Source organism: Mizuhopecten yessoensis, unplaced genomic scaffold, assembly GCF_002113885.1.
Source record: "Mizuhopecten yessoensis strain PY_sf001 unplaced genomic scaffold, ASM211388v2 scaffold8361, whole genome shotgun sequence".
Taxonomy (NCBI): domain Eukaryota; kingdom Metazoa; phylum Mollusca; class Bivalvia; order Pectinida; family Pectinidae; genus Mizuhopecten; species Mizuhopecten yessoensis.
In genome coordinates, this window is record NW_018407509.1 from 683,001 (window position 1) to 706,325 (window position 23,325).

The window sequence follows — 23,325 nt, forward strand, 5'->3', positions numbered from 1 at the left end:
ACCTCGATGTGCCATCAACAATGGTATTATTTCAGTGAAACAGGATGAATGTAAACTTCATTCCCATCAAAGTGTGAATAACGAGATCATACTGATGATCAGTTGCAATAATGTTGATCCTTAATCCACCTGGACAAAACATTTTAGTCTCTTGAAATGGCACTTTGATATCCTATGTTGACATTTTTTTTCTCGCTATATATTGACTAAGAAAATGTGAATCTGTGGAAAACAAGATGAAAAAGGCATGTTGTGAAATCTATGGAGAAGATGAACACAGGAGATTGTGGGACTCTTGAACAAGACTGATAATGAGTCTTGTGAAAGATCCATGTTGACAGATTGTGAAATTGGAATTAGCTACACTTTCTTCGTTTGGTTTCTGCAGATCATCCACTCGTTCCAAGCGTAAACGGGGGGAGACCTTCATGAGCTTGTTCACTCCAATAAATCAATCGTTAATTAATTGACGTCATAAACACCAAGCTACTTTTGAAGCTATTTTTCCAGTTTTATACCGGTAATATTCAGGATTTTTTTCTCTCAAATCTGACCCCAAAAACGTACCTGCGCAATATACCCGCAAATTTACGGTAATAAACGGAAACTTTAACGATGAAAAAATATCTACCTAGTATTCAGATATATACGCAATATGTATTCAAATATTTTGAATGAAATCATTCAATAAAATATGTTTAAGTGTGAACGTTTGATAAACTTTTCATGTAGTGAGTAGAATAGTTTGGCCATGTGGTTTGGAACATAAACTCAGTTTACTAGTTATCATTAGCCACTTAACTTACTGTAAACATATTTTAAGGTCCCATACTTTATGATTTTTTTTAGTAACATTTTCTTTATATGCTTCCCTAAATGTATCGCCACACATACTGTGAAATCGGATATTTCCGAGAGGCCCATATTTCATGGTTTTCTCCCTTAACATCCATTTTGTGGGTACTTAAATCAGTGGATAAAGAATAAATTTCTGCACAAAAACTGTTAGTATATTACTCATACAGAAAATACCTTCATTTACTTCGTCGACAAACAAATTCGTTGAAGAAAAGTACTCACATAATCAACGAAATTAAAAAAAAAACAAATTAGTGATTTCACAGTATATATTCGGTATTTACCATCATCATTTGCGATTTATTACAACATTTTCAATGGGTTTTTTTAAAATTATTCATAACTGCGCACAAATTGCCCTAGTATGTAAAGTTCTATTATGTAGAAATATGCCAAGTGGACAGTAGGTACACAGCGGTTGTTGGTGCAGACTCTGCATGTTCTCTGGTGTGTTCAATTGACAATGTGTTATCTTCGCTCTCAAAGAACGAAAAAAGGCATTCGCTCGTTGAATAGGACTTTCGGTAATGTTCGTTGGGACGTTTTGCATAAATTCATGAACATAATTATGAATAATTGATGAAGTCAGTGATTGAATCTAGTGTTTATCACATCTTTACGACAAAGTATATTTAAGAATCATTGATTTAATTGGCTGCAAAAAATAAAAATAAATGAACGATATTGTGTACCAGTATGTCAATTTTATTTTTCTTCCATCATCCGAATATCTTTTTTATGCATATCAAAAAATAATAAAATACAATAACAATAAATAATAATAATATATAATATGATTAATATAAATAAAATAAATAGATATTTTTTAGCGGAAACACTTTACCACCACAAAAAATACCATAATACAGTATACTTTACACATTGCAATACTTGCAGATTTTTATATACATTATAATTTTAAAGACAAATATAATGAATTTTCCGACTAAAAAAATATATGTTATGGAGCTTGATACTTAATGTACTTGATTTAAGTTAAGTTATCTTGTGTTGATTATGAAATATTGGTTTAAAATATGTATTTCAAATTTTACTTAAAACGATTACCGTATATCTGCAGTTACACTGCCAGGGAATTTTAGCATTATAAAGGGATTTGGCAATAAATTGGGGAAACTAGGGTCATTATATCAAGGTTTTATACTGGATTCACTGGCAACTCATATCATGCTCTGTTGGACTACATAGATAACAGTCAGAACTTTGGTCAGTAAGGGTTCCTATTTTTTACTGGTATCCTGTTTCACATTTTCACCGGAATCTTTGGGTGGAACAGCTACTGTAAGAACTCCAAAACGGGACCTCGAAACTCGCATCTTGCTTATGTCGTAATCCTTGGTGACCTTGAACACTCGTGATATTTCCCCACTGTCATTAACAGCCTTGACCTTCACTGTGTCGTCAGACACTGTGACCTTGACCTCCTGTTGTTTGAAGTCCTGAACATCAACACACTTAAAGATGAGATCAGATCCGTCTTCGCTTGAACAGCTGCCACGACGCCGCCCATGTCTTCTTCCTCCATGAGGTCCATGTCTTGATCTGTGACCGTCTCCACGGCGATGCTGTCCTCTACCACGATGGTGACCATTTGAACCATGACGATGACCTTTACTGCCATGGTGATGATCTTCAGACTGACGGTGGCGACCTTCACCTTCATGGCGATGGCCTTCAGTGCTGTCTTCACCTTGTGCATCGGAGTGTTCGTGGCCTGGGGCATTGGGCCTCCCGTGTCCATGTCTCCGTTCGCCGTGATTCTCCTTGTCCCGATTTTTCCCGTGGTGACGACCACGTTTTGTTGGACTTCTGTGGGAGTGGACAGGATGGTGGTAGGGACATTGCTGTACCAGGGCCGGACATGTCCACTGTGCTGGACACGGGTATTGTGTGGGTGTTATTACTTCGTCTCCGTCACTCCCCGTCGATTGTGAATCATCGTCTGTGCTGTCCTAGAAAACATAGACATGTTTCTCATTCAGACATATTCTGTAGTTGAATACCAATTGAAAATAATTGGGCACACGTTCTAACAACTTATTAGACCAAGTCCCGGGCCCGTCTTCATGAAACCGTCCTCATTACTCAAGCATGGATTTTGTTCGTAAGCTTAATTTCTTGTTCCGTTTATAAATTAATAAGAAAAGCTTATTTGTCAATGATTTGGGGGGAAATGAAGAGACTTAAAAATTAGAAAACTGTTTTCAATATTAACATTTTACTTTTTGTTCGTTTGAAATGATTTAAGTGAGTACAAAAAAATGGTTTGAACACAAAATCAACGCTTGAGCATGAGAACGGTTTCATGAATACGGGCCCCGGCCGTTTCTCTAACATTTTCAGTTTGTCTAACGATAAAGAAGATGTGCATCCCTAATTTTTGTTCAAAACACGACAACAATCAGCTATATTAAATATATGTCAGGGGTTTTCAGTAGATCCTTTCGAGTATGCTTTTGACTCCCTTAAATGAGCTTTGACTCTTGGGTTTGAAAGCATATATCTAATTGACATGTGTTTTGACTCTTCTGATTTCAGGTAAAAGGTTATTTGACTTTGAAGTTGTTAAATGTCTAGGATCAACTGAAAGCCCTTTTATGTTATAACAAAAATCGTGAAAAAATCGAAATTGATCTACGATGAAAACTATGAACATATTTTTATTTGTACAAGTGTATACAGCGACATATCATATCCTAAGCTACTTTTGAATAAAAATGCGAAAGAAATAAAAAAATGTAGTTTCAACGTGGGGCATCTCAATAAGAAAAGCAATCCCATCGTAAGATATCTTCTCGAATTGTGAAGTAAAAGAAATACTCTGATAAAAGGGAAAAAAACGTCCCAGCTGCGCGATATTGTAAAAACTAAAATATTTTCTTTACAATATTAAAAATGCATATTTTTTGGTATCATTGTTTAATATTTTGGAAAAACATTTGCCAACTTATATCAATAAAAACTTCATTCATTGTAAAATGATTTTTTAAAAGTTCTATGCAGCTGCAGTTTTAAAATAAGAGTTACTTTTTACAAGAGTTAGCATTCATGATCTACAATCACGAAATTAGGTCCAGATACTGAACCGATCAGAGATACACATGCAAAACAACACTCGTACACAAGACTATGTTTGTGTTTTACGTCCTATTAACAGCTATGGTCATTTACTGACGTGCCAGGTTTTGGTGGTGGAGGAAAATCGGAGTGACCGGAGAAAAACCACAGACTTGCGGACAGTAGCATGCGACTGCCCAACATAGGCCTCGAATTCCAGACACATTATTGGAGATGATCGAAGATGGTCAGACGCCTTAACCACTCGGCTACCGCGGCCCTCACATGAGAGTGTTTCCCTGATTAGAGCTATATCTAGTCATTGGAAAACGTTTTTTAAGCAACTCTGATTGACTTGACAAAAATAAAACAAAAATATCCCATTGCTGTTTGTTAAGTTAGTACTAAAAATAAAACAGATTGTATTAACATTAAATAATATACGTAATGAGTCAATCCTTACCGACGCTGAGTCTTGCTCCACTTCTATAGTTCGTTCTGCCGATTGCGACGCCATTCTTAACACCAACAACTGTTTCTGGACAAGGTTGAAATTCGTCTACCTGTTAAAACGCAAATGAAGATATTCACCCGTCACTGAGCTTATAAGTAAGTTGTTTTTTTATTTGTCACATGAGTTATATTTTAGACAGTCATGTGCGTCATTACATGACGCGCAGAAACACAGTCAGGTAAAAATTTTATAACTTTTCTCACATGATGTTGACAAAGTCACATGGTTACATTCACTTAGTAAGAGTCACGAGCTGAAGCGGGACGTGAGCATTTTGTTAAAAGCAAGGGTCTCGCTGATTCATATTATCTTAAGCGTCATTTTTAAAGTTTTCCTTGTTGTTATTCACTATAACTCTCTAAATAACAAAAAACAGCGATATATGAACCAGTACCACCAAAACCTCTATGGCAGAATCCGTATCAAAGATCCTCGTTTTTCAAGGAACGTTTACGCGAAAATATTCAATTTTAATAAACAAAAAAAGCCGGAGATTTAGCAACTCCTTTTAAAACACAATTTGCTTTTTGAGCTACGGACAAAGGGTTTCCTGCAAACGGACAATGGAAAACTTTAAAGCTGCTTTCAGCTTTTGTCAATCGTCTGATTGAACAGTACGATTTTTTACTAGTAATGTAACCTTATTGCCATCTAAGTGTTCTTAATGTTCCTTCAAACATTCTTCAACATGAAAACACTCATACTTTTCAAAACCCCTACATCTGCATGCGCTTCATTGCATATCTATGTAAAGTTGATAGCGAATCATGAAAGCGAATCATACATTCGGTTACAAGCAGGACGGAGCTCAATGGGTTTTTTTTATTTTCTTAAACGCTTATAACGTTAACACGCTGTACAAATTTGTTCTTTGTGGGAACTTCACAATTTTGAGATGTACAACATTCGTCAAATTGCAGCAGTGTACTCAGAAACACAGACGAACGATGATATGATGATATTGAACATCCGACAATAGGACAGTATACCTTTTTTCCAAAACTGAACAACAGAATGGAAGCCGGAAAACGACGTACCGTCAGTGTGACAAAAGGACCATATTTTATTTACTTTACGACAGGCTTAAGCAACATACGTTCAGGAGAAAAGACAAACAATATGAAAATGAAATAGAAATATTTGTTCTTTACAAAGATGAACGTCACACACACAAAGGTCATTGCACCTATACAAATTGGTAATAGATACACAGTTTGCCAAAAATGATTTACACTGCATCATACATCTGTTTCGTCCTTCTAGGACTCATCGGTGATGCTAGAGGCCAAAAGGTCGGAGGAACAAAAACCTATGACAGGACAAAACTATATATTGCATGCAAGCATTCAAAGGCATTCCACAAATTCTCCCTTTTTTCAGAAGCCTGGTCAAATGTGCATAAGTACGTCTGGATTAGGCGAGGCAAGAGATTAACACCTGTGATGTAGCGAGGTGAGGATAACCATATCTACAGGCAGAACATGAAGGTATGGCGACTATCTATCTCAACAAAAACTACAGACAAAGAAAGGTTATCATGTTTTTTCCTTCTCGTAGGTACGTTTGTTTAACTGATTCGCCCCTGAAATTTCATAATAAACTAATCCATCCTTTGAATTGGAAGAGTTCAAATGTGTCTTCAGGAGTGTACGAGTTAACTAAGGTTGTTTTACAATCATCATATATGTATTCTGATAAAAAAAGACAATGTTCTCAGTGAAATCTTAACGGGGCAGTTACAGTTTGTTTAAAGTGACGGCATTTGCGAAATGGGTTTTGTATAGTATTTCTTTTGGCACCGTACGATTTATCTTATTTAATATTTGATGAAGCTAAATCTCTGTGGTCTTATGTTGTTTAATATAGTCTAGACCAAAATGGCTGATGTAGGTCAATGTCTGTGTTATCAAAGTGTTTTTTACAATCTAGTCTATTGCCTTTGAATTACTTTCGCTGGAATAAAGGATGAATTTCTAATATTTTACTTATATATTTCTTACTCCGTGTTGTAAACACAGTGTCTATGACTGATTGATTATTAAATATCCCTGCCCCACTACAGGAAAAACACTTGGTAATTCTATTGAAGTTTTTCATACAAACAATAGCCTCCTATTAAATTCACTTTATATATAACTGTATACTACTACTAATAATAATAATAATAATAATGATAGTCTTTATTTCAACTTGATGCCATATTGAGTTAAATACTCGTCTTACATATGGTCAAGCATGATAAAATGTACACTGTTTACAACAAATTTACGACAATTATAAAACAACACAGAATCTGTGTAAGATAAGTTTACGTGTACTAAATATCACAGTCATAAATAACCATGTCCTAGCTAGATGATAAATAGCAAATGATATAGCATCATCACAGACTTGGTGATTTAAAACTAAGTTATCCTTAAACATAAATCAGTGATGGACGTTTGCATGTCACACACGTGTCACTAAAGGGTACGGTTAAAGCACTATCATAGTCGGATATACAAACAACGCTAATATAGCAAAAGGGTAAACATTAACAGAATTTACACTAATGTAGTGTGCATTAAGAAGTGGCGATAGAGTCGATGGGCTAAAACGTAGGTTATAAAGGAATATTATCAAAAAACACTCAAAACTGTACCAAGTGTTAATATATGAAATAAAAAAAAAAAAAAAAAAAAAAAAAAAAAAAAAAAATTTAACANAATTTACACGAACAATATGACTTAATTAGAACTCAAATGGATTCGAATAGACAAGAACATAAACTGTGATCGCTTCTGACGAATACCGGAAATGTGAGCCAGTGACTTAATAACCAATTAAGAAACACGGTGAATATTTTGCCTTCAACTGTAGTGGGGCTCGTTCAGGTACCTACCGCTCATCAGATAGCTCAGTTGGTCAGAACAATCGTTTTGTGACTGTAGGTCACGGTGGATTTTTTATTCTAAGAACACTGTTGTTGATTTCACACCTTTTCATAACATTTGTTCTTTCATTGAAAAGTTCTGCAAAGTAGGGATTTCTGTTTCAGAAATGATTTATTAAAGTTATTGTCATGTAGCTAAAACAGCTTCGAGTCCAAAGCTATGGTAGTAATACGGGGATCTGAAAACAAGTGAAAACCAAAGAAATATATGCGTTCCTTAATTATGCAGAACAAGCATTTGTATATTTCTTTGGTTTTCACTTATTTTAGGATCATCAGAGTGATGAACGTAGGGAACTTTTAATTGATTGCACCTATACTTTTTGGTAATAGATAAACTGTACCAAAAAAATACTACACTGCACCATACAGTTGTTAAAGAAATATATCTATTTACATTTTTTTTTTAATTAACCCGGCATAATAAAAAATAAAAAATGTTCATATATATATATTTCTTTAACAACTCTATGGTGCAGTGTAGCATTTTTTTGGTACAGTTCATCTATTACCAAAAATTATAGGTGCATTACTTATAAGTTTCCTACGTGTAACACTCTACACGTACACGTGTTTATTTACATATAGTGTTTTGATGTTTTGATTATTTATAGTGAACATATGAAAGTATAACTATGCTTTATTAAGTATAAGACATAAATAAACAATTATACACGAGAATTGATTATTTGGTTTTTTTACTGACATTACAAAAAATCTTACATTATATATTTTGATTGACATTACGTATTTGAATGCATAATATTGATATTATATATGATCTGTAATTGATAATGTATATTAGACACATAAAACAAACTAATATATTTGATAGTGCATTTGACATTACATAACTTATATTATTGATCATTAATAAAAATTGATATCATATGACTGATGTTGCATATTTCATATTATGTAAGTGACATCATGTATTTGATATGATGTAATCGATATGATATATTACATCTTTTCTCACAGGGCCGATGCTTGTCATATTTTTGTACACATCTTCCATTTTTTTCTCACGAAGTTAAGTTTACTCATTTGCTATTTTTTATTGACATTACCGTATTCCAAGAAGTTCTGATATAAAATATTTCGTGCTATTGTTTCTTGCAACTCGTATTATTCTGCCCCGACCTCACAATGACCTAGACCTCGTTTCCTTCTCTATTTGGCACTGATGTTCAAAACCCGCTATCTCATGGTTTTAAACACAATCCCTTGTTTAAACCATCACGTGTAAGATACATTGTACTTAATACTCTTTGCATTCAGTTTTCGATTGGTGTTTAGCCAGGCTGGTGACCTCAGTATCCAGATAAAAAAGAAAATTCTTGATAGTTTGATGTTAGCTCTCCCACAGGCGCTTGAATTTCGCTACTTATAAAACTATTATAATACCGTATTGATTCTAATTATAACCCTGGAAAGTATTAGAACATATGAAAACGAAAGCACAGGGGATGGGCGATTATTGAAATCAAGGATAACACCCACACATCATAAAGTTTACAGGAACGATCGAAGCTAAGGGTTATAGTTACGTTGACTGAAGAAAAAATCTATGCTACAAGAGGAATGGGCGATTATTGGAGATATTTTCAGAATTAAAAATAGCAGAAAATAACCACTTTTAAGGGTATTTTGCCCCCAAAGTGGAGGTGTATGCGAGTATAAGAGCATGGGCTACTATAGAACCAATACGGTTATTTAAAATAAATACAAAAAAAACACATAAAAATCGTGCACCTGTATATTCCTTTAATATGTTCGTAGATTGTGGATGCAGATCGGCTATTTTTCATAATTATAAAAAAAAAAAAAAAGGAAATCATTACCATATAAATATTAACACTTGATACACACCGAATGCCTGTTATATCAAAGTTTTACTTTATACACAAACAATGTAGGTGGTTTCAAGAACGACTGGTCCCCTTGTCAACACATTGCGACACGTTTAATACGTACATTGTTTGTGTATAAAGTAAAACTTTGATATTAAATATTTACAAACTGAGGTATCTTATTAAAAATACCGAATGCCTGTGTTTTCTGTGTGCTGTGCTTGGGTAACAAACCAGCCAGCCTCCGCATGTACTGTAATCACTCGCACTCGTGATAGTCTATTGTAAGACGCCAGCCGACGGTCACGCATCGTTTACAGATCCGATACTCTCAGGATATTTGCCCTACAGCTCCTCTTTTATCTGACACATTTTAAATATTGCTTACCGTGTTGTTTACAGCCCGATCTTCATACCTTCGATTCGGCAGATTTGCAAACGAAACTTCATATGAAATTTCATATAATAGAAACGCATCACAACCTATAGGAAAGTAAGGGTGGCAAGGCAGAGGATGCTAGCGGGTTTGATATTACAGTCATATGCTCAAACAGTGTATGCACAATAAAACTTTTTTTTTTTAATATTTTGATTGAAAAGAAAACTATTTAAAACCAAGTTTCTCCAATACAATGAATTATGACGTCATTGGTTTTTTTTGTGGCGATATTACACTTTACCAATGGAAAATGTATGTGATGACGTTATCATAATACATATCTGCTTGGACATATGATAAAATGGGTGCTTCATAAAAGTGTCTGTTAAAATTAGCGCGTTTCGTGATAAACATGTTATTAGTTTTCAATGAATATATATATATATATATATATTATAAAAAGAAAAATTCTCAACAACGAGTCTTTCATCTCTTCTAGGAGATTCTTCAGACTATATATATGTATATATATATATAGAAAATTTCAAATGTGATTCCATGAATTGCATCACCACGGTTACGAGCTCCAACGAGTTACTCAAAAGGCAGATGAATGACGGAAAACAAACTTAGATTTGAGATTATCAAGCATTCTGACGTTATTGTATTATCCGCAAGTTATAACCATTGGTGGCAATATTTTTTTAACAAACGGCAAACTGTAAGCAAATGCCATATACTCATCTACTCATTTTTAGGTTGTCATAATTATGTTAGCCCGAATTAATAAACAATACTTATTTTTATTTAGAGTAAAATGTTATGATTATTCCGAAAACACTCAAAACCATATCAAGTGTTAATCAATGAAATTAAAAAAATAAATAAAAAAAAGATAAAAGACAATTTACACGAACAATATGACACAATTAGAACTCAAATGGATTCGAATAGACAAGAACAGCGACGGAGATCGCTTCTTACGAATACCGGAAATGCGAGCCGGTGACTTAATTACCAATTAAGAAACACAGTGAATATGTCTCTGAATAAGATATATAATATTTTCAAATTAGATAAATCTCACGTTTTCACATCAAGTATTGTGCATTGTGTGTTCGTCTAAATATACATTTTGACGTCACGCTAAAATCATTGACCCATTCGAAAAGAGGTACAGCGCTGGGGCTAGAGCTGTATTTAACTAATACACATATGGTCGACTCTGCTATCTGGTGCAATAAAAAATCAGATTGCCTGGGTTATACAGTATGTTCAACACAAATAAGACACTCCAAGGAACTCTACTAGCCAACCTTAATTTGTAACTGTGACACTCGTGCATTGGTATATCGGCTAATCACCCAGTAACTCCGTAATGCAAATCGAGAACGTAGTCTTACAAGGGTTAGGGGTTAAAAGAGAGAGCTTTTACCGACATACCTGAAAAACATGTGGAGCTGGATCTTTATCCAACTTGAATTAATCCGTGTAGTGCAGTTTTTTCCCGGTTTGAAGTCAATGAAAACACTCGTCTGTGAGATAGATTTCAGAGCAGGTTTGACCTTTTGTTTGTAAGTTGTAATGCAAGAATTGTAACAAATGCCTGCATGCCTCATTTGGTGTTCTCGCCATGACGCACTAACTAAATTGTGTTGTGTGACTGCACAAACACTAACACAAACACGTCTAGTCGGATTGGTTAGATGAAAACAAGATTATTTCAAGATCTTTGTCTTTTGCTTATTTTCATCAATTAAATACAGAAAAGTCCAAAACGTTTCATAGCAGTCATTATTTCATATTTTTTATATTCGACGGGCCCAAATTTGACAACATCTATCACATTTGTTCATTGAAGATAAGCGTCAAGTTATAAAACAAATCCAATGAAATCAAGAAATTATAAACTAATTGTTGTCATTATTAATATTAATAAGATATTGAAGTTTTTATAGGTATTTAATTTGGGTAACTGGCATGCTTGCCTGAATTCGACAGGCTTACCCTTAGAGGACGTATAATTTTGTAACTGTGTCTTAAAAAATAGTTCCTGACATTAAGCTCACAGAGAACAAGGTAATTTTATCTCAAAATATATAGTACTTTTAGTTTAGTTTTATCTGCTAAAACGTCTGCTAAATTTCTATTGTTGTTTTTCGTTTGTGTTGATGTTTGAATTTTGTCTTTGACATGTGTTGACGCGTTAATATTTTTTTGACTTGTTATACCGCAGCTTCTATATAACAATCACTGATCAGTATTGCTAAATAAGTATGAATATCATTGACCATATGTCGATATGATCACTTTCATTAACGAAATATAAATATTGTTGATTAATTATCGATACTATTGCACAATTTTCAATATCACCCAACATATAACAATATTATTAAACATATATCAATATCATTTAACAAATATCAATAAAATTGAAGATATATCGATATCATTGAACAAATACCATATCAACTGAACAGGTATCAATATGTATAACAAAATGAAGAATTCAGAAAAAAACGACGAACAAATTGACACTCTTCTGCGTTGGAAATTTCGCGATTTCAAAACCACATTGCTATATTTCTTATCTTTTAAACAGGCGCTGTACTTTTGTTATTTATCGTTTCGCCGAATTATTTCCTCTTGGATAAGGTTTTAAAAAAAATGAAAATCGCGATAAAAATTGCACACAGAAAATAAATACATCAAAAGTATTTGCCGTTTGGTACGACATGGATTTCACATCTGCATAGGTAAGGGATTCATTACGTCGTTTCCGAGATGCAAGTTTCCGGAATAAAAGCCACTTGATTTGGCATTAACGTGGTATATTAAAGGGGAATGTATATTTCCGGTGTAAACAAAACTCAGCGACAATCTTACTTTGTAAAAGTAAAACATTGGTAAATTTGGACGAAAATGGCTGAAATTTCACATCCTTTCTGAAAAAGTTATGTACTGACAAGTACCCTGTCGTTAGACATGTAGCCAAAAACCGCACACCCCTGTTTGTTCTGTTTTTGTTTTTCAGACTGTTGTGGGGATCTCGCATATTTTCAGTGCTAACCGGAAGTACTCACACACCCTATCATGTGACATGTATATCTTAAATCTGGTGGAATTCGAAGACAAAAAAATCATTTCGAAAACGACGTTTTCAAAGCAATTGTTTTATAACTCTAAAAGAAAAACAATAGATTTGCAAAAAACAAGAACAGGTGATGTCAAATTTGTACACATATATTTGATTTATTAACCGGATTTAATCTTCTTCATTGTCACTATACGTATTACAATCAGTAACGAGATACAGACACACACAAACATACAACAGATGGAACATAGGAGTTTTCATACGAACTGACCGCATTGCAAAACAAATAAACCGTATCTAATAAATCTACAAAGGACCCCCGTACCACTGCCAAAACCGGTAATTACACATTGGAAACTGTTTTTTCCCCGGAATGACTATAGCTTTGTTAAATCATTTCTGAAAAGAAAACCATACCTTGTTGGATGTATAAAGACAGCAGGGCTAGACCAGGATTCAACCCCTATATCTCAGATCGATAAACTATTGCGCTAACCGACTGAGCTACCTATTCAACGGATGTGCCTTGGCCCAAATGTGCTACAATTATATCAAAAACTAAATTAAGGGGAGGTTATTTTATATAAGAAAAACACAGTATAGTGGGACAGGGATCCTTGAAACCCTATTCTATCGTTACTAATGATAGCTTTTGATGCTTTCCTATTAAGCTCAACCACTACATACAGCTAGAAATCGGTAAGGATCTCGTTCACTCTATTTACAGTGTATTACTGAACACGACACTTTGAAGTCAATACAAAACTGTGACCCAAGAAGCTGCCTTGGAGATCACAAAATTCCATGTAGATCCACTTCATATCAAACATTTAACAAGAGGGATTATCTCACTCCACAAAAATAAATCTGTTTAATATATAGAAGTCCTGAATTTGTTATGGCGTTAAACATATGGATATCAAATAAATGTATAAGTATGTAGTCGTAACTTAAATTTTGTATCCAACGACTTATTTCATTTTCATTTTAAGAATTATGCTATATTATTTTGATCGACATATATACGACACATTATGTTGTTCTCTGGGAATCGTTATTAATTATATAAGGAGCAAGGCTATTATCAACCTCTTCACCATAGTCAGCTGTTTCTTCTATTCCTTCTTCTTCTGTCTCATAATATTCTTCATCTTGATCATCTTCCGTTTCAGGTCCATCTTCCCCACCAGTGTCATCCTCAGCTGATGGTTCCTGTTCTGTGGGTTCTTCTTCTTCAACTTCTTGTTCAGTCTCATCCGATTCCTCGTCTTTTGGTTCATCCTCTAACGATTCCTCGTCTTCTAGTTCTTCCTCCTCCAATTCCTCGTCTTCTGTTTCATCCTTTTCCGATTCTCCTTCTTCCGGCTCATCCTCTTCCGATTCCTCGTCTTTTGGTTCATCCTCTTCCTCTTCATTGACTTCTGTTTGGACTCTTTCCACTACGTCAACCTCTGGTTCTACTTCCCCGACATGAGGTTCGACTTCTTCCTTCTCTTGAACTTCTGGATCGATTTCCTCTATCTCAGGATCGACATCCTCCACTGTGTCAACTTCTTGTACGACCTCTTCTTCTTGATCATCCTCTGTCTCTTGCACCTCTTCATTTCCCTCTACCTCAGCATCCCCTTCAATTTCCTCTTCCTTCTCTTCTTCTTCCTCTTCTTCTTCTTCATATTCTTCTTCTTCTTCCTCCTCTTCTTCTTCATATTCTTCTTCTTCATCATCTTGTTCTTCTTCTTCAGGCGTTTCCACCGTATCAATATCGTTGCCACTGACTGGACCCACTGGCATATCTTCTATTTCAGGGTATGGAAACATGACTGCAAATGTAGGTACATTTTTCTTGGATAACCACTGGCTTTCTGCTGGAGCTGGTTGTCCGTCCTTAGTCATCATCATTACTGGTCCTGGCGTCTCGTCTGACGATTTTCCATAAAACATGGGAGCTGCTTGTCCGTCTTTAGTTGTCATCATCATTGCTGGTCCTGGCGTCTCGTCTGACGATTTTCCATAAAACATGGTAGCTTGTTGTCCGTCCTTAGTTGATATCATCATTGCTGGTCCTGGCGTCTCGTCTGACGATTTTCCATAAAACATTGGTGCTGGTTCGCCGTCTTTAGTCATAACCATCGCTGGACCTGGCATTTCGACTGACGATTTTCCATAAAACATTTGAGCTGGTTGTCCGTCTTTAGTTAACATCATTGCTGGTCCTGGCGTTTCGTCTGACGATTTTCCATAAACCATGGGAGCTTGTTGTCCGTCCTTAGTTGATATCATCATCGCTGGACCTGGCATTTCGACTGACGATTTTCCATAAAACATTTGAGCTGGTTGTCCGTCTTTAGTTGACATTATTGCAGGTCCTGGCATCTCGTCTGACGATTTTCCATAAAACATCGGAGCTTGTTGTCCGTCCTTAGTTGATATCATCATTGCTGGACCTGGCGCCTCTTCTGACGATTTGCCATAAAACATGGGAGCTGGTTCGCCATCCTTACTCATTACCATTGCTGGGCCTAGCATTGCATCCTTCCCTGGTATCACCATCATTGGGGCATCTTTACGTCCTGCCATTACATATCCCATTTCCGACTCAGTTAAACTTTCGGTTGGTAAGGGATTTGATTTAGAGTCCAAGAAATTTACGGGAGAACCAGTGTCCTGGTTGAATACTGGCAGTTTCGAACCTAACGGCGGTCCTGGTTGGTCAATGAAATCACCCAGATCATTAAGCTCAAGAGCTCCTTCCTCGCCGCTTGGACCGGCCTGTCCTGGTGATCCGGGAATGCCTATCTGTCCAGGATGGCCGACGGGGCCTGCTGCGCCAGGTTCACCAGGTTGGCCAGGAACCCCTGGTTCTCCTCTTCTCCCAACATCTCCAGGGTACCCTTGCCCTCCCATTGGACCAGGTACTCCCATATAACCTTCGGGTCCTTCTGCACCCTTTGCACCAGTCTCCCCTTGGTGACCTAGAAAGAGAAAACAAGAATCCAAAGTAATAACAATATTGATGTCTGGATGAAGGTCTACGAAGTTAAAAAGTAATTAATATTGACATTGAAATATAGCTCTGAAATATATTTCTGGAAAATATTTGTTGCCATAATAATACTTAAAATAACACGTTTTTTCCTAAATTTGTTGCTATAAAATATTGATGTCCTCTACGAAACTGTTATTATATATTCATAATCAAATGTGCATATTTTGTGCATATAATGATTAAAAGCATCTCATTAATCATGTTTCGTATTATGTACCTGCTGGACCAAAATTGCCCCTTTCTCCTTTGGCGCCTATTGGCCCTGGTGCACCCGGACTTCCGGGTGATCCCCAATCTCCCATCACTCCGGTGAAGCCAATCTCCCCTTTGCGCCCAGGTAAACCTGGTTGTCCAGGAGGTCCGTACGATCCAGCTACACCTTTCGGTCCATAATTGCCTGACACCCCAAGAACCCCTGGTGGACCAACAGAGCCCTTATCTCCCTTGTCTCCGTCTAGACCCGCCGGGCCCTGAGCACCAGGGCCCCCTGGAGCACCATCGTCACCTTTCTCGCCAGGCTCACCTGTAAGATAAATTTGTTTATTATATAATAACGAAATAAGAGCATATTCAATTGCTTTGCAATGATGCACACTATTGAACGTTGTATAATTAAAATGCTTAAAGATTATTTTTTCTCATGGACATTATTTTTTATTAATGTTTGAAACATTCTCTTTAATGATATATGTATATAACCTTTGTTTCATTTACAATAATTATGAAACAAATTATTTCATCTGATATCAATCACTCTTGTTGGCCTGGGTGTTTAGTGTTGGAGAGTACCCCGAGAAATCCTACGTAGTCAGACAGGTGACCCCATACCTTTTCACGTCCGATCGGGGAATTGAACCCAGGCCCCCTTGGTGAAAGGTAAGTGCGCTATCCACTGCGCAACCAGACCAACCATACCTTCAAACCTGCTTTCAAGACCACTTATTTTAAAAAAACACCCGTGTTAAGAGACCACTTTTGAAATTCGCCATTGAAGTTATTTTCATGTTAACTGAACCTGTTTTAAGTGACTATCTGTAATAAGAGACCTCATTATTGGCTTCACATAGTTTGTCTCTGAATACAGATTTCACTGTAATTGCCTTACCTGTAAGCCCAGCGTATCCTGGGGCTCCTCTTTTGTAGTACACTCCTCTCTTGACTCGACTGACCATGATGTGCTCATCTTTGGCTGAAAAAATAATAAGTGCATATCAAAATGATTGGTAGTCAATCAACCAGGGTCAAGAAGGCTGAAGTACTGATTGACAGGTAAACTACTTCAAATACATCAAAATGTCACGATATGAAATAACGAACACAGTTGTTCATTCTATAATCAGGTTTCAAATATACTAATTCACCCAATATATATTACTGATATCATATTTCATTTGGTGTTTATTTTGTCAAATAGTATCATACTTAAGCATAGAGTCATACAATCATAAAGTTGTATAACAGGGTAAACTTTGATACAACATTACAATTATGTAAAAAGCAAAACAATTTATGCCTACATAAATATTTAGTTATACGATTAAACTCTTACATATACAATCATACAGTATTATACTTATGTATCATACAGTCGTAAAGTATTACATTTATGCATGCAGTCATACATTATAACACTAATGTATGCATACATACAGTATTAAATGTAACAGTTATATAAACAGCCATACAGTATTATAGTTATGTATATAGCCATGCAGTATTATAGTTATGTATATAGCCATACAGTATTATAGTTATATATATAGCCATACAACATTTATAGTTATTTATATAGCCATGCAGTATTATAGTTATGTATATAGCCATACAGTATTGTAGTTATGTATATAGCCATACAGTATTATAGTTATATATATATAGCCATACAGTATTATAGTTATGTATATAGCCATACAGTATAACAGTTATATAGATAGCCATACAGTATTATAATTATGTATATAGCCATACAGTATAACAGTTGTATATATAGCCATACAGTATTATAGTTATATATATAGCCATACAGTATTATAGTTATTTATATAGCCATGCAGTAATATAGTTATTATATAGCCATACAGTATTACAGTTATGTATATAGCCATATAGTATTACAGTTATGTAAATAGCCATACAGTATTATAATTATGTATATAGCCATATAGTATTACAGTTATGTAAATAGCCATACAGTATTACAGTTATATATATAGAAATACAGTATTACAGTTATATATATAGAAATACAGTATTACAGTTATGTCTACAGCCATACAGTATTACAGTTATGTCTACAGCCATACAGTATTACAGTAATATATATAGAAATACAGTATTACAGTTATATATACAGCCATACAGTATAACAGTTATATATATAGCCATACAGTATTACAGTTATGTATACAGCTATACAGTATAACAGTTATATATTTAGAAATACAGTATAACAGTTATATATATAGCCATACAGTATAACAGTTATATATATAGCCATACAGTATTATAATTATGTATATAGCCATACAGTATTATAGTTATGTATATAGCCATACAGTATAATAGTTATGTATATAGTCATACAGTATTACAGTTATATATACAGCCATACAGTATTATAGTTATTATATAGCCATACAGTATTACAGTTATGTATCTAGCCATACAATATTACAGTTATGCATATAGCCATACAGTATAACAGTTATGTATATAGCCATACAGTATAATAGTTATGTATATAGTCATACAGTATTACAGTTATTTATACAGCCATACAGTATTAAATTTATGTAGACAAACATAATTAGCCATACAGTATACTACATAAGTATATAGCCATACATTATTACAGTATATAGAAATACAATACTACAGTTATGTATACAGCTATACAGTATAACAGTTATATATATAGAAATACAATATTACAGTTATGTATACAGCTATACAGTATAACAGTTATATATATAGAAATACAGTATAACAGTTATATATATAGCCATACAGTATAACAGTAATATATATAGAAATACAATACTACAGTTATGTATACAGCTATACAGTCTTACAGTTAAATATATAGCCATACAGTATAACAGTTATATATATAGCCATACAGTATAACAGTTATATATATAGCCATACAGAATACCAGTTATATATATAGCCATACAGTATAACAGTTATATATATAGCCATACAGTATTATAGTTATAAAATATAGCCATACAGTATTACAGGAATATATATAGAAATACAGTATTACAGTTATGTAAATAGCCATTCAGTTTTACAGTTATGTATATAGCCATACAGTATGACAGTTATATATATAGTCATACAGTATTATAGTTATGAAATATAGCCATACAGTATTACTGTAATATATATAGAAATACAGTATTACAGTTACGTATATAGCCATTCAGTATTACAGTTATGTATATAGCCATACAGTATAACAGTTATATATATAGCCATACAGTATTACAGTTATGTATATAGCCATACAGTATGACAGTTATATATATAGCCATACCGTATAATAGTTATGTATACAGCCATACAGTACTACAGTTCTGTATACAGCCATACAGTATTATAGTTATGTATATATAGCCATACAGTATTACAGTTATGTATATAGCCATACAGTATAACAGTTATATATATAGCCATACAGTCTTACAGTTATGTATATAGCCATACAGTATAACAGTTATGTATATATAGCCATACAGTATTACAGTTATGTCATTGGAAATCTACATTCATAGAGTATTGCACTTAGATGTCTTAATATCGATACCTATTTTACTGTGAAAGTTTACATAAGTATTTTGGCGGTGTGGAAAACTATAACACGTTTGAATGACATCTTGTCATAGGGTGATTTTAAATAATAAAGTAACATTTATCTGTGAGGCTTGTATTTCATTTAATTAAGAGATGGGGTGGTAATAAATCAGTGAGTATCATCAGAAAGCGCAGTTAAAAGATTTTGCATTAGGTAAAAATTAATGGGGCAATTAATTAATGAAGTGATAGTCAGACGCAGATGTGTTAACTAAAATGTATGAAGTAAGGTTTAGATTAGATAGATCACTTGTATCATTTAAAACCCGATCAACTCATATTAATACATGGTGGGTGGTTTTTTTTATCAAAGAATGCAGTTTCCACATTAATTCATTATTATTCATTATCGCAAAAATGTTGATTTATTATCATTCGAAATATATCTATATATAAATAAAGAAAAAATAATATTAACGACCGACTAAAAAACTAGCTGCTTTAACAACTTCGTGGCGTCACAATTACATGTCATCACACTACAAAAGTAACGTGACGTCACGAAATACACAAGATTGGTGGACAATTTAGCGTAAAATTTTACTGTGGCCTGTTGAGACTTGGTTTTAATATTTTGATTAGTTGGTCTTCTTTCGTTTCTCTTAAAATAGTGTCTGATGAAAATTGTTGATACAAAGGTAATACATTAAATTTATCTCCAGCACATTCATGAATATGTCTATATATAAATATATCTTTAAATACATCGAATGTGAATGGTGTGATAAGTAAACTGAAAATCAATTTACATGTTGCATACATATGCTGTGTGACAAAGGAAGGGATGTTTTATTGTTATAAACCCTTGTTTGTCTCTGACTTATGTGACAAACGCAAACATAACAATGAAACAATGAGGCATATAATCCCTAAAACATATCTGAATCCCTGCAGAATTACTAATATGTTCTACAATATTACAGCAAAGTTAGATTTTGGCCTTTTCTCCCGTGATAGACTTGTTCAGGTTCATGATAAGCTTGTCCATGTTATAGTGCTTTGCACAAGTGATGACGTCATACACTGGAACTACTTTTTACACATCTCATTAAAAAGTGTTGACAATCAATTTATAGTCATTAACTATGCAGTTAAAATAGTATTTTTCTCTCAAAATCGAATTATAAGACTGACAACCAATTTTGCCCTTTGCTTGGCGGATTAATACCGAAGATAACCAAACTTTCTCGGTCATCCAATACGTATCATATACCACAAGCCTAGAGTCACGTCCAATACGTGTGTGGTCTCGGGGTAGGGTCTACTTCATATTTATGTATATATATATCAAGTAATTGTTTCTTTACTAGATAGATAAACTTAAATATTGGAGCAATGTATCTTACCAATTATACGTCCATTATATTTATGGACATCTTAATGAATCGTTAACACATTTTGGACCTAGCAGTTGGGAAGACTATGACTCGCCATATAAAGTATCATGAACTCTAGGCGTTAAACAATCCGTGAAATGACGGAACGGGCATATAGATGCAAATGTAAAAAGAACAAATGCACTTTCTAAATTCTGTATGATTTTGAACAACTTGATAAATGTTTGGTGACTAAATAACCACGAAGTAAAATGACTTTGGAAGACAAATATTTAAGACACATGTCTTCAATACTTAATTACAAAAATTGAAATAGAAAACCGGTTTGTTTGTTTGTTTGTTTCTTTTCCACTGACGATTTTTTAGATATGTGCTTCTTTATGCTCCATGCATTAGTTCTAATGATTGTTTTGGATTTTGTTTAACCTTTTACATCATTTAGTTCTATTCTATTAATATTTCCTTTACAGTTGAACGTAACATCATAACATGTGGCTGCACCTTTAAAATTTGGTGATAAAATTACATTATTAAATTATCCTAGTAAGTTATATATTTTCTTTTATAAAATTGCTATTTATCTCCTAGCAAAATGTTAAAGTCTATGACCTAGCGTATGCGCGTGCGTTTTCAATGGCACAGAGTGAACTATAGATGTTAAAATATTTAATTGAAATTTGTATACAATGGGTTTTCATTTGTAAAGGACAACTAAACAGGTTCAATCATTTACGCAATTGCTAAGATCACTAAGACATTATTTTATTCAGTAAATATAATTCATTCAAGACATTAGTTTGATATTCAATATTGATCATCGCTTTTGTCGCTTGATTAGATATTGTAGTTTACTTGCCTAAAATTGCTTTGATCAGAAGAGATTTCGTTTAATTGAAGAAATGAACTTTATTTCTAACATTAATAGTTCATGTCAAACATTGCAATCAATCTTTACTTTGGGACGATAAATCTACTGCAGACGGTAACAATTGAGACAAATAGTAAAAGAACTTTTATTTTCAAGATGATTTTTTCTCTATACAAATTGTCATCATTTTAAACAAATCGTAGTTTTTCATACAACTGGTATTTTCGTTTCAGAAATAAAAATAAAATATAGAAATAACAATGATAAAGAAAGCCTTTACAAAGTATTTGAATCACATTTTTGCCCAAAAGATTGTGATGACTAGTGTTGTATGTACAACGGGCAATGCATAGCAATCAATGATACAACATCAGCCTTCAGCAACACAAATACAAGTGCAATGCTTCATGCAAAAACTAAACGTGATAACGCCAATAAAAAAAGGTAAGACATGTTCGGAAGCCAATTCGTTTTTACGGCTTGTTTGGGGCTTCAGTCTGTTTGATCTCAAAATAAGCTATTTCCTTGTAATTTATTATTTCAAACTAAGGTACATATATATAAGTAACGGACATATGTGTAGTGTCTTTGTCATTCTATACTAATCTAAGGGAATAACGAACTGTGACTTCCACTAAACAGTAAAGGAAATGGCGATATCTTCAATTTGAACCAAAGGTCATCTTGATAGTCAAAACACTGATAATTTTTCACGTAGACAAAAGACGAGAGGTCAGAAAACCTTATCCAGATTGCAAATGCTATTTTGGCAAACTGCTCCATTTGGGGAAAAAAGAAGCAGTATAACCTGTTTGGAGACACACAAGATAGATAAAAGGTTGAAACAGGAAATACTGCAGAGTGCAGCAGACAGACGGATAATCAGGACGGTTTCCTACCTTCTTCCTGCGAGACTTCCTCTCGCACCTTGCTGATCAGTTCTTCTATGTCCTTGAGTTGCTGTTCAAAGTTGTTTATACCTGTCACCAGTTCGTCTGATGCAGTGTCCTGTTGGACTCGGAAGGCGACACAAATTCCGAAAAGGACCACAAAGAGGACACCCCGTGTATACATTGTGGTTACGAGTGCTGTGATGTACATATGCAACTGTAGAATGAACGAAACTGTGAATAAAATAAGTTTAAATGGATATTTTTGAATTAGTTTAAAGTGCGATCTCACTAACTTATCTTTGTACGAATTACTTATGTATGGCGGAAGGAATTTAGCGGAAAACTCCAGAAGTTTCCACACAATCTTTTAACACACATGGCTGGCCTTAATTCAGTCAATGGGCTACGGTCAACTGCAGAAATTGGGATCTACACCACGACGGAATCTTATATGAAGGGTTCACTGAAAGAGATAGGCTTAAGTAATTATCACGATAACATTTAAGGAGGTGGGATCTGCAGATGTAAGGGGTTTGCATTTATCTACTTGTTTCCCGTTCTAGCAATGACTCAGTTCATTGTATTGCATCAAACAACTGTCTGAGAGTA

The 23,325-nt window shown here is 34.3% G+C and overlaps 2 protein-coding genes across 2 annotated transcripts; both read right to left on the minus strand.

Annotated features, from left to right (window-relative positions):
- Positions 1-2,093: 2,093 nt before the first annotated feature.
- On the minus strand, positions 2,094-4,539 carry LOC110455708 (NKAP family protein UM04995-like). The gene is made up of 2 exons (XM_021506000.1): positions 4,400-4,539; positions 2,094-2,831 (listed from the first exon to the last, which is right to left on the minus strand). Exons 1-2 carry the CDS (start codon positions 4,451-4,453, stop codon positions 2,100-2,102), a joined length of 786 nt encoding a protein of 261 aa, XP_021361675.1. The 5' UTR covers positions 4,454-4,539; the 3' UTR covers positions 2,094-2,099.
- Positions 4,540-12,848: 8,309 nt separating this feature from the next.
- On the minus strand, positions 12,849-22,981 carry LOC110455690 (collagen alpha-1(I) chain-like). Its single transcript, XM_021505969.1, has 4 exons — positions 22,723-22,981; positions 16,866-16,949; positions 15,978-16,283; positions 12,849-15,686 (listed from the first exon to the last, which is right to left on the minus strand). The coding sequence occupies exons 1-4, from the start codon at positions 22,922-22,924 to the stop codon at positions 13,747-13,749; spliced, it is 2,532 nt and encodes an 843-aa protein (XP_021361644.1). The 5' UTR covers positions 22,925-22,981; the 3' UTR covers positions 12,849-13,746.
- Between the last annotated feature and the right edge of the window lie 344 nt (positions 22,982-23,325).

Bases quoted from the DNA above. Each gene is read 5' to 3' on its own strand.
- LOC110455708 (XM_021506000.1), bottom strand. From the start codon at position 4,453: ATGGCGTCGCAATCGGCAGAACGAACTATAGAAGTGGAGCAAGACTCA. The intron at 2,832-4,399 runs GTAAGGATTGAC...TATGTTTTCTAG, and splicing joins TGGAGCAAGACTCAGCGTCG to GACAGCACAGACGATGATTC.
- LOC110455690 (XM_021505969.1), bottom strand. From the start codon at position 22,924: ATGTACATCACAGCACTCGTAACCACAATGTATACACGGGGTGTCCTC. The intron at 16,950-22,722 runs GTAGGAAACCGT...TTATTTTTTCAG, and splicing joins GGAAGTCTCGCAGGAAGAAG to CCAAAGATGAGCACATCATG. The intron at 16,284-16,865 runs GTAAGGCAATTA...TTTATCTTACAG, and splicing joins AGGATACGCTGGGCTTACAG to GTGAGCCTGGCGAGAAAGGT.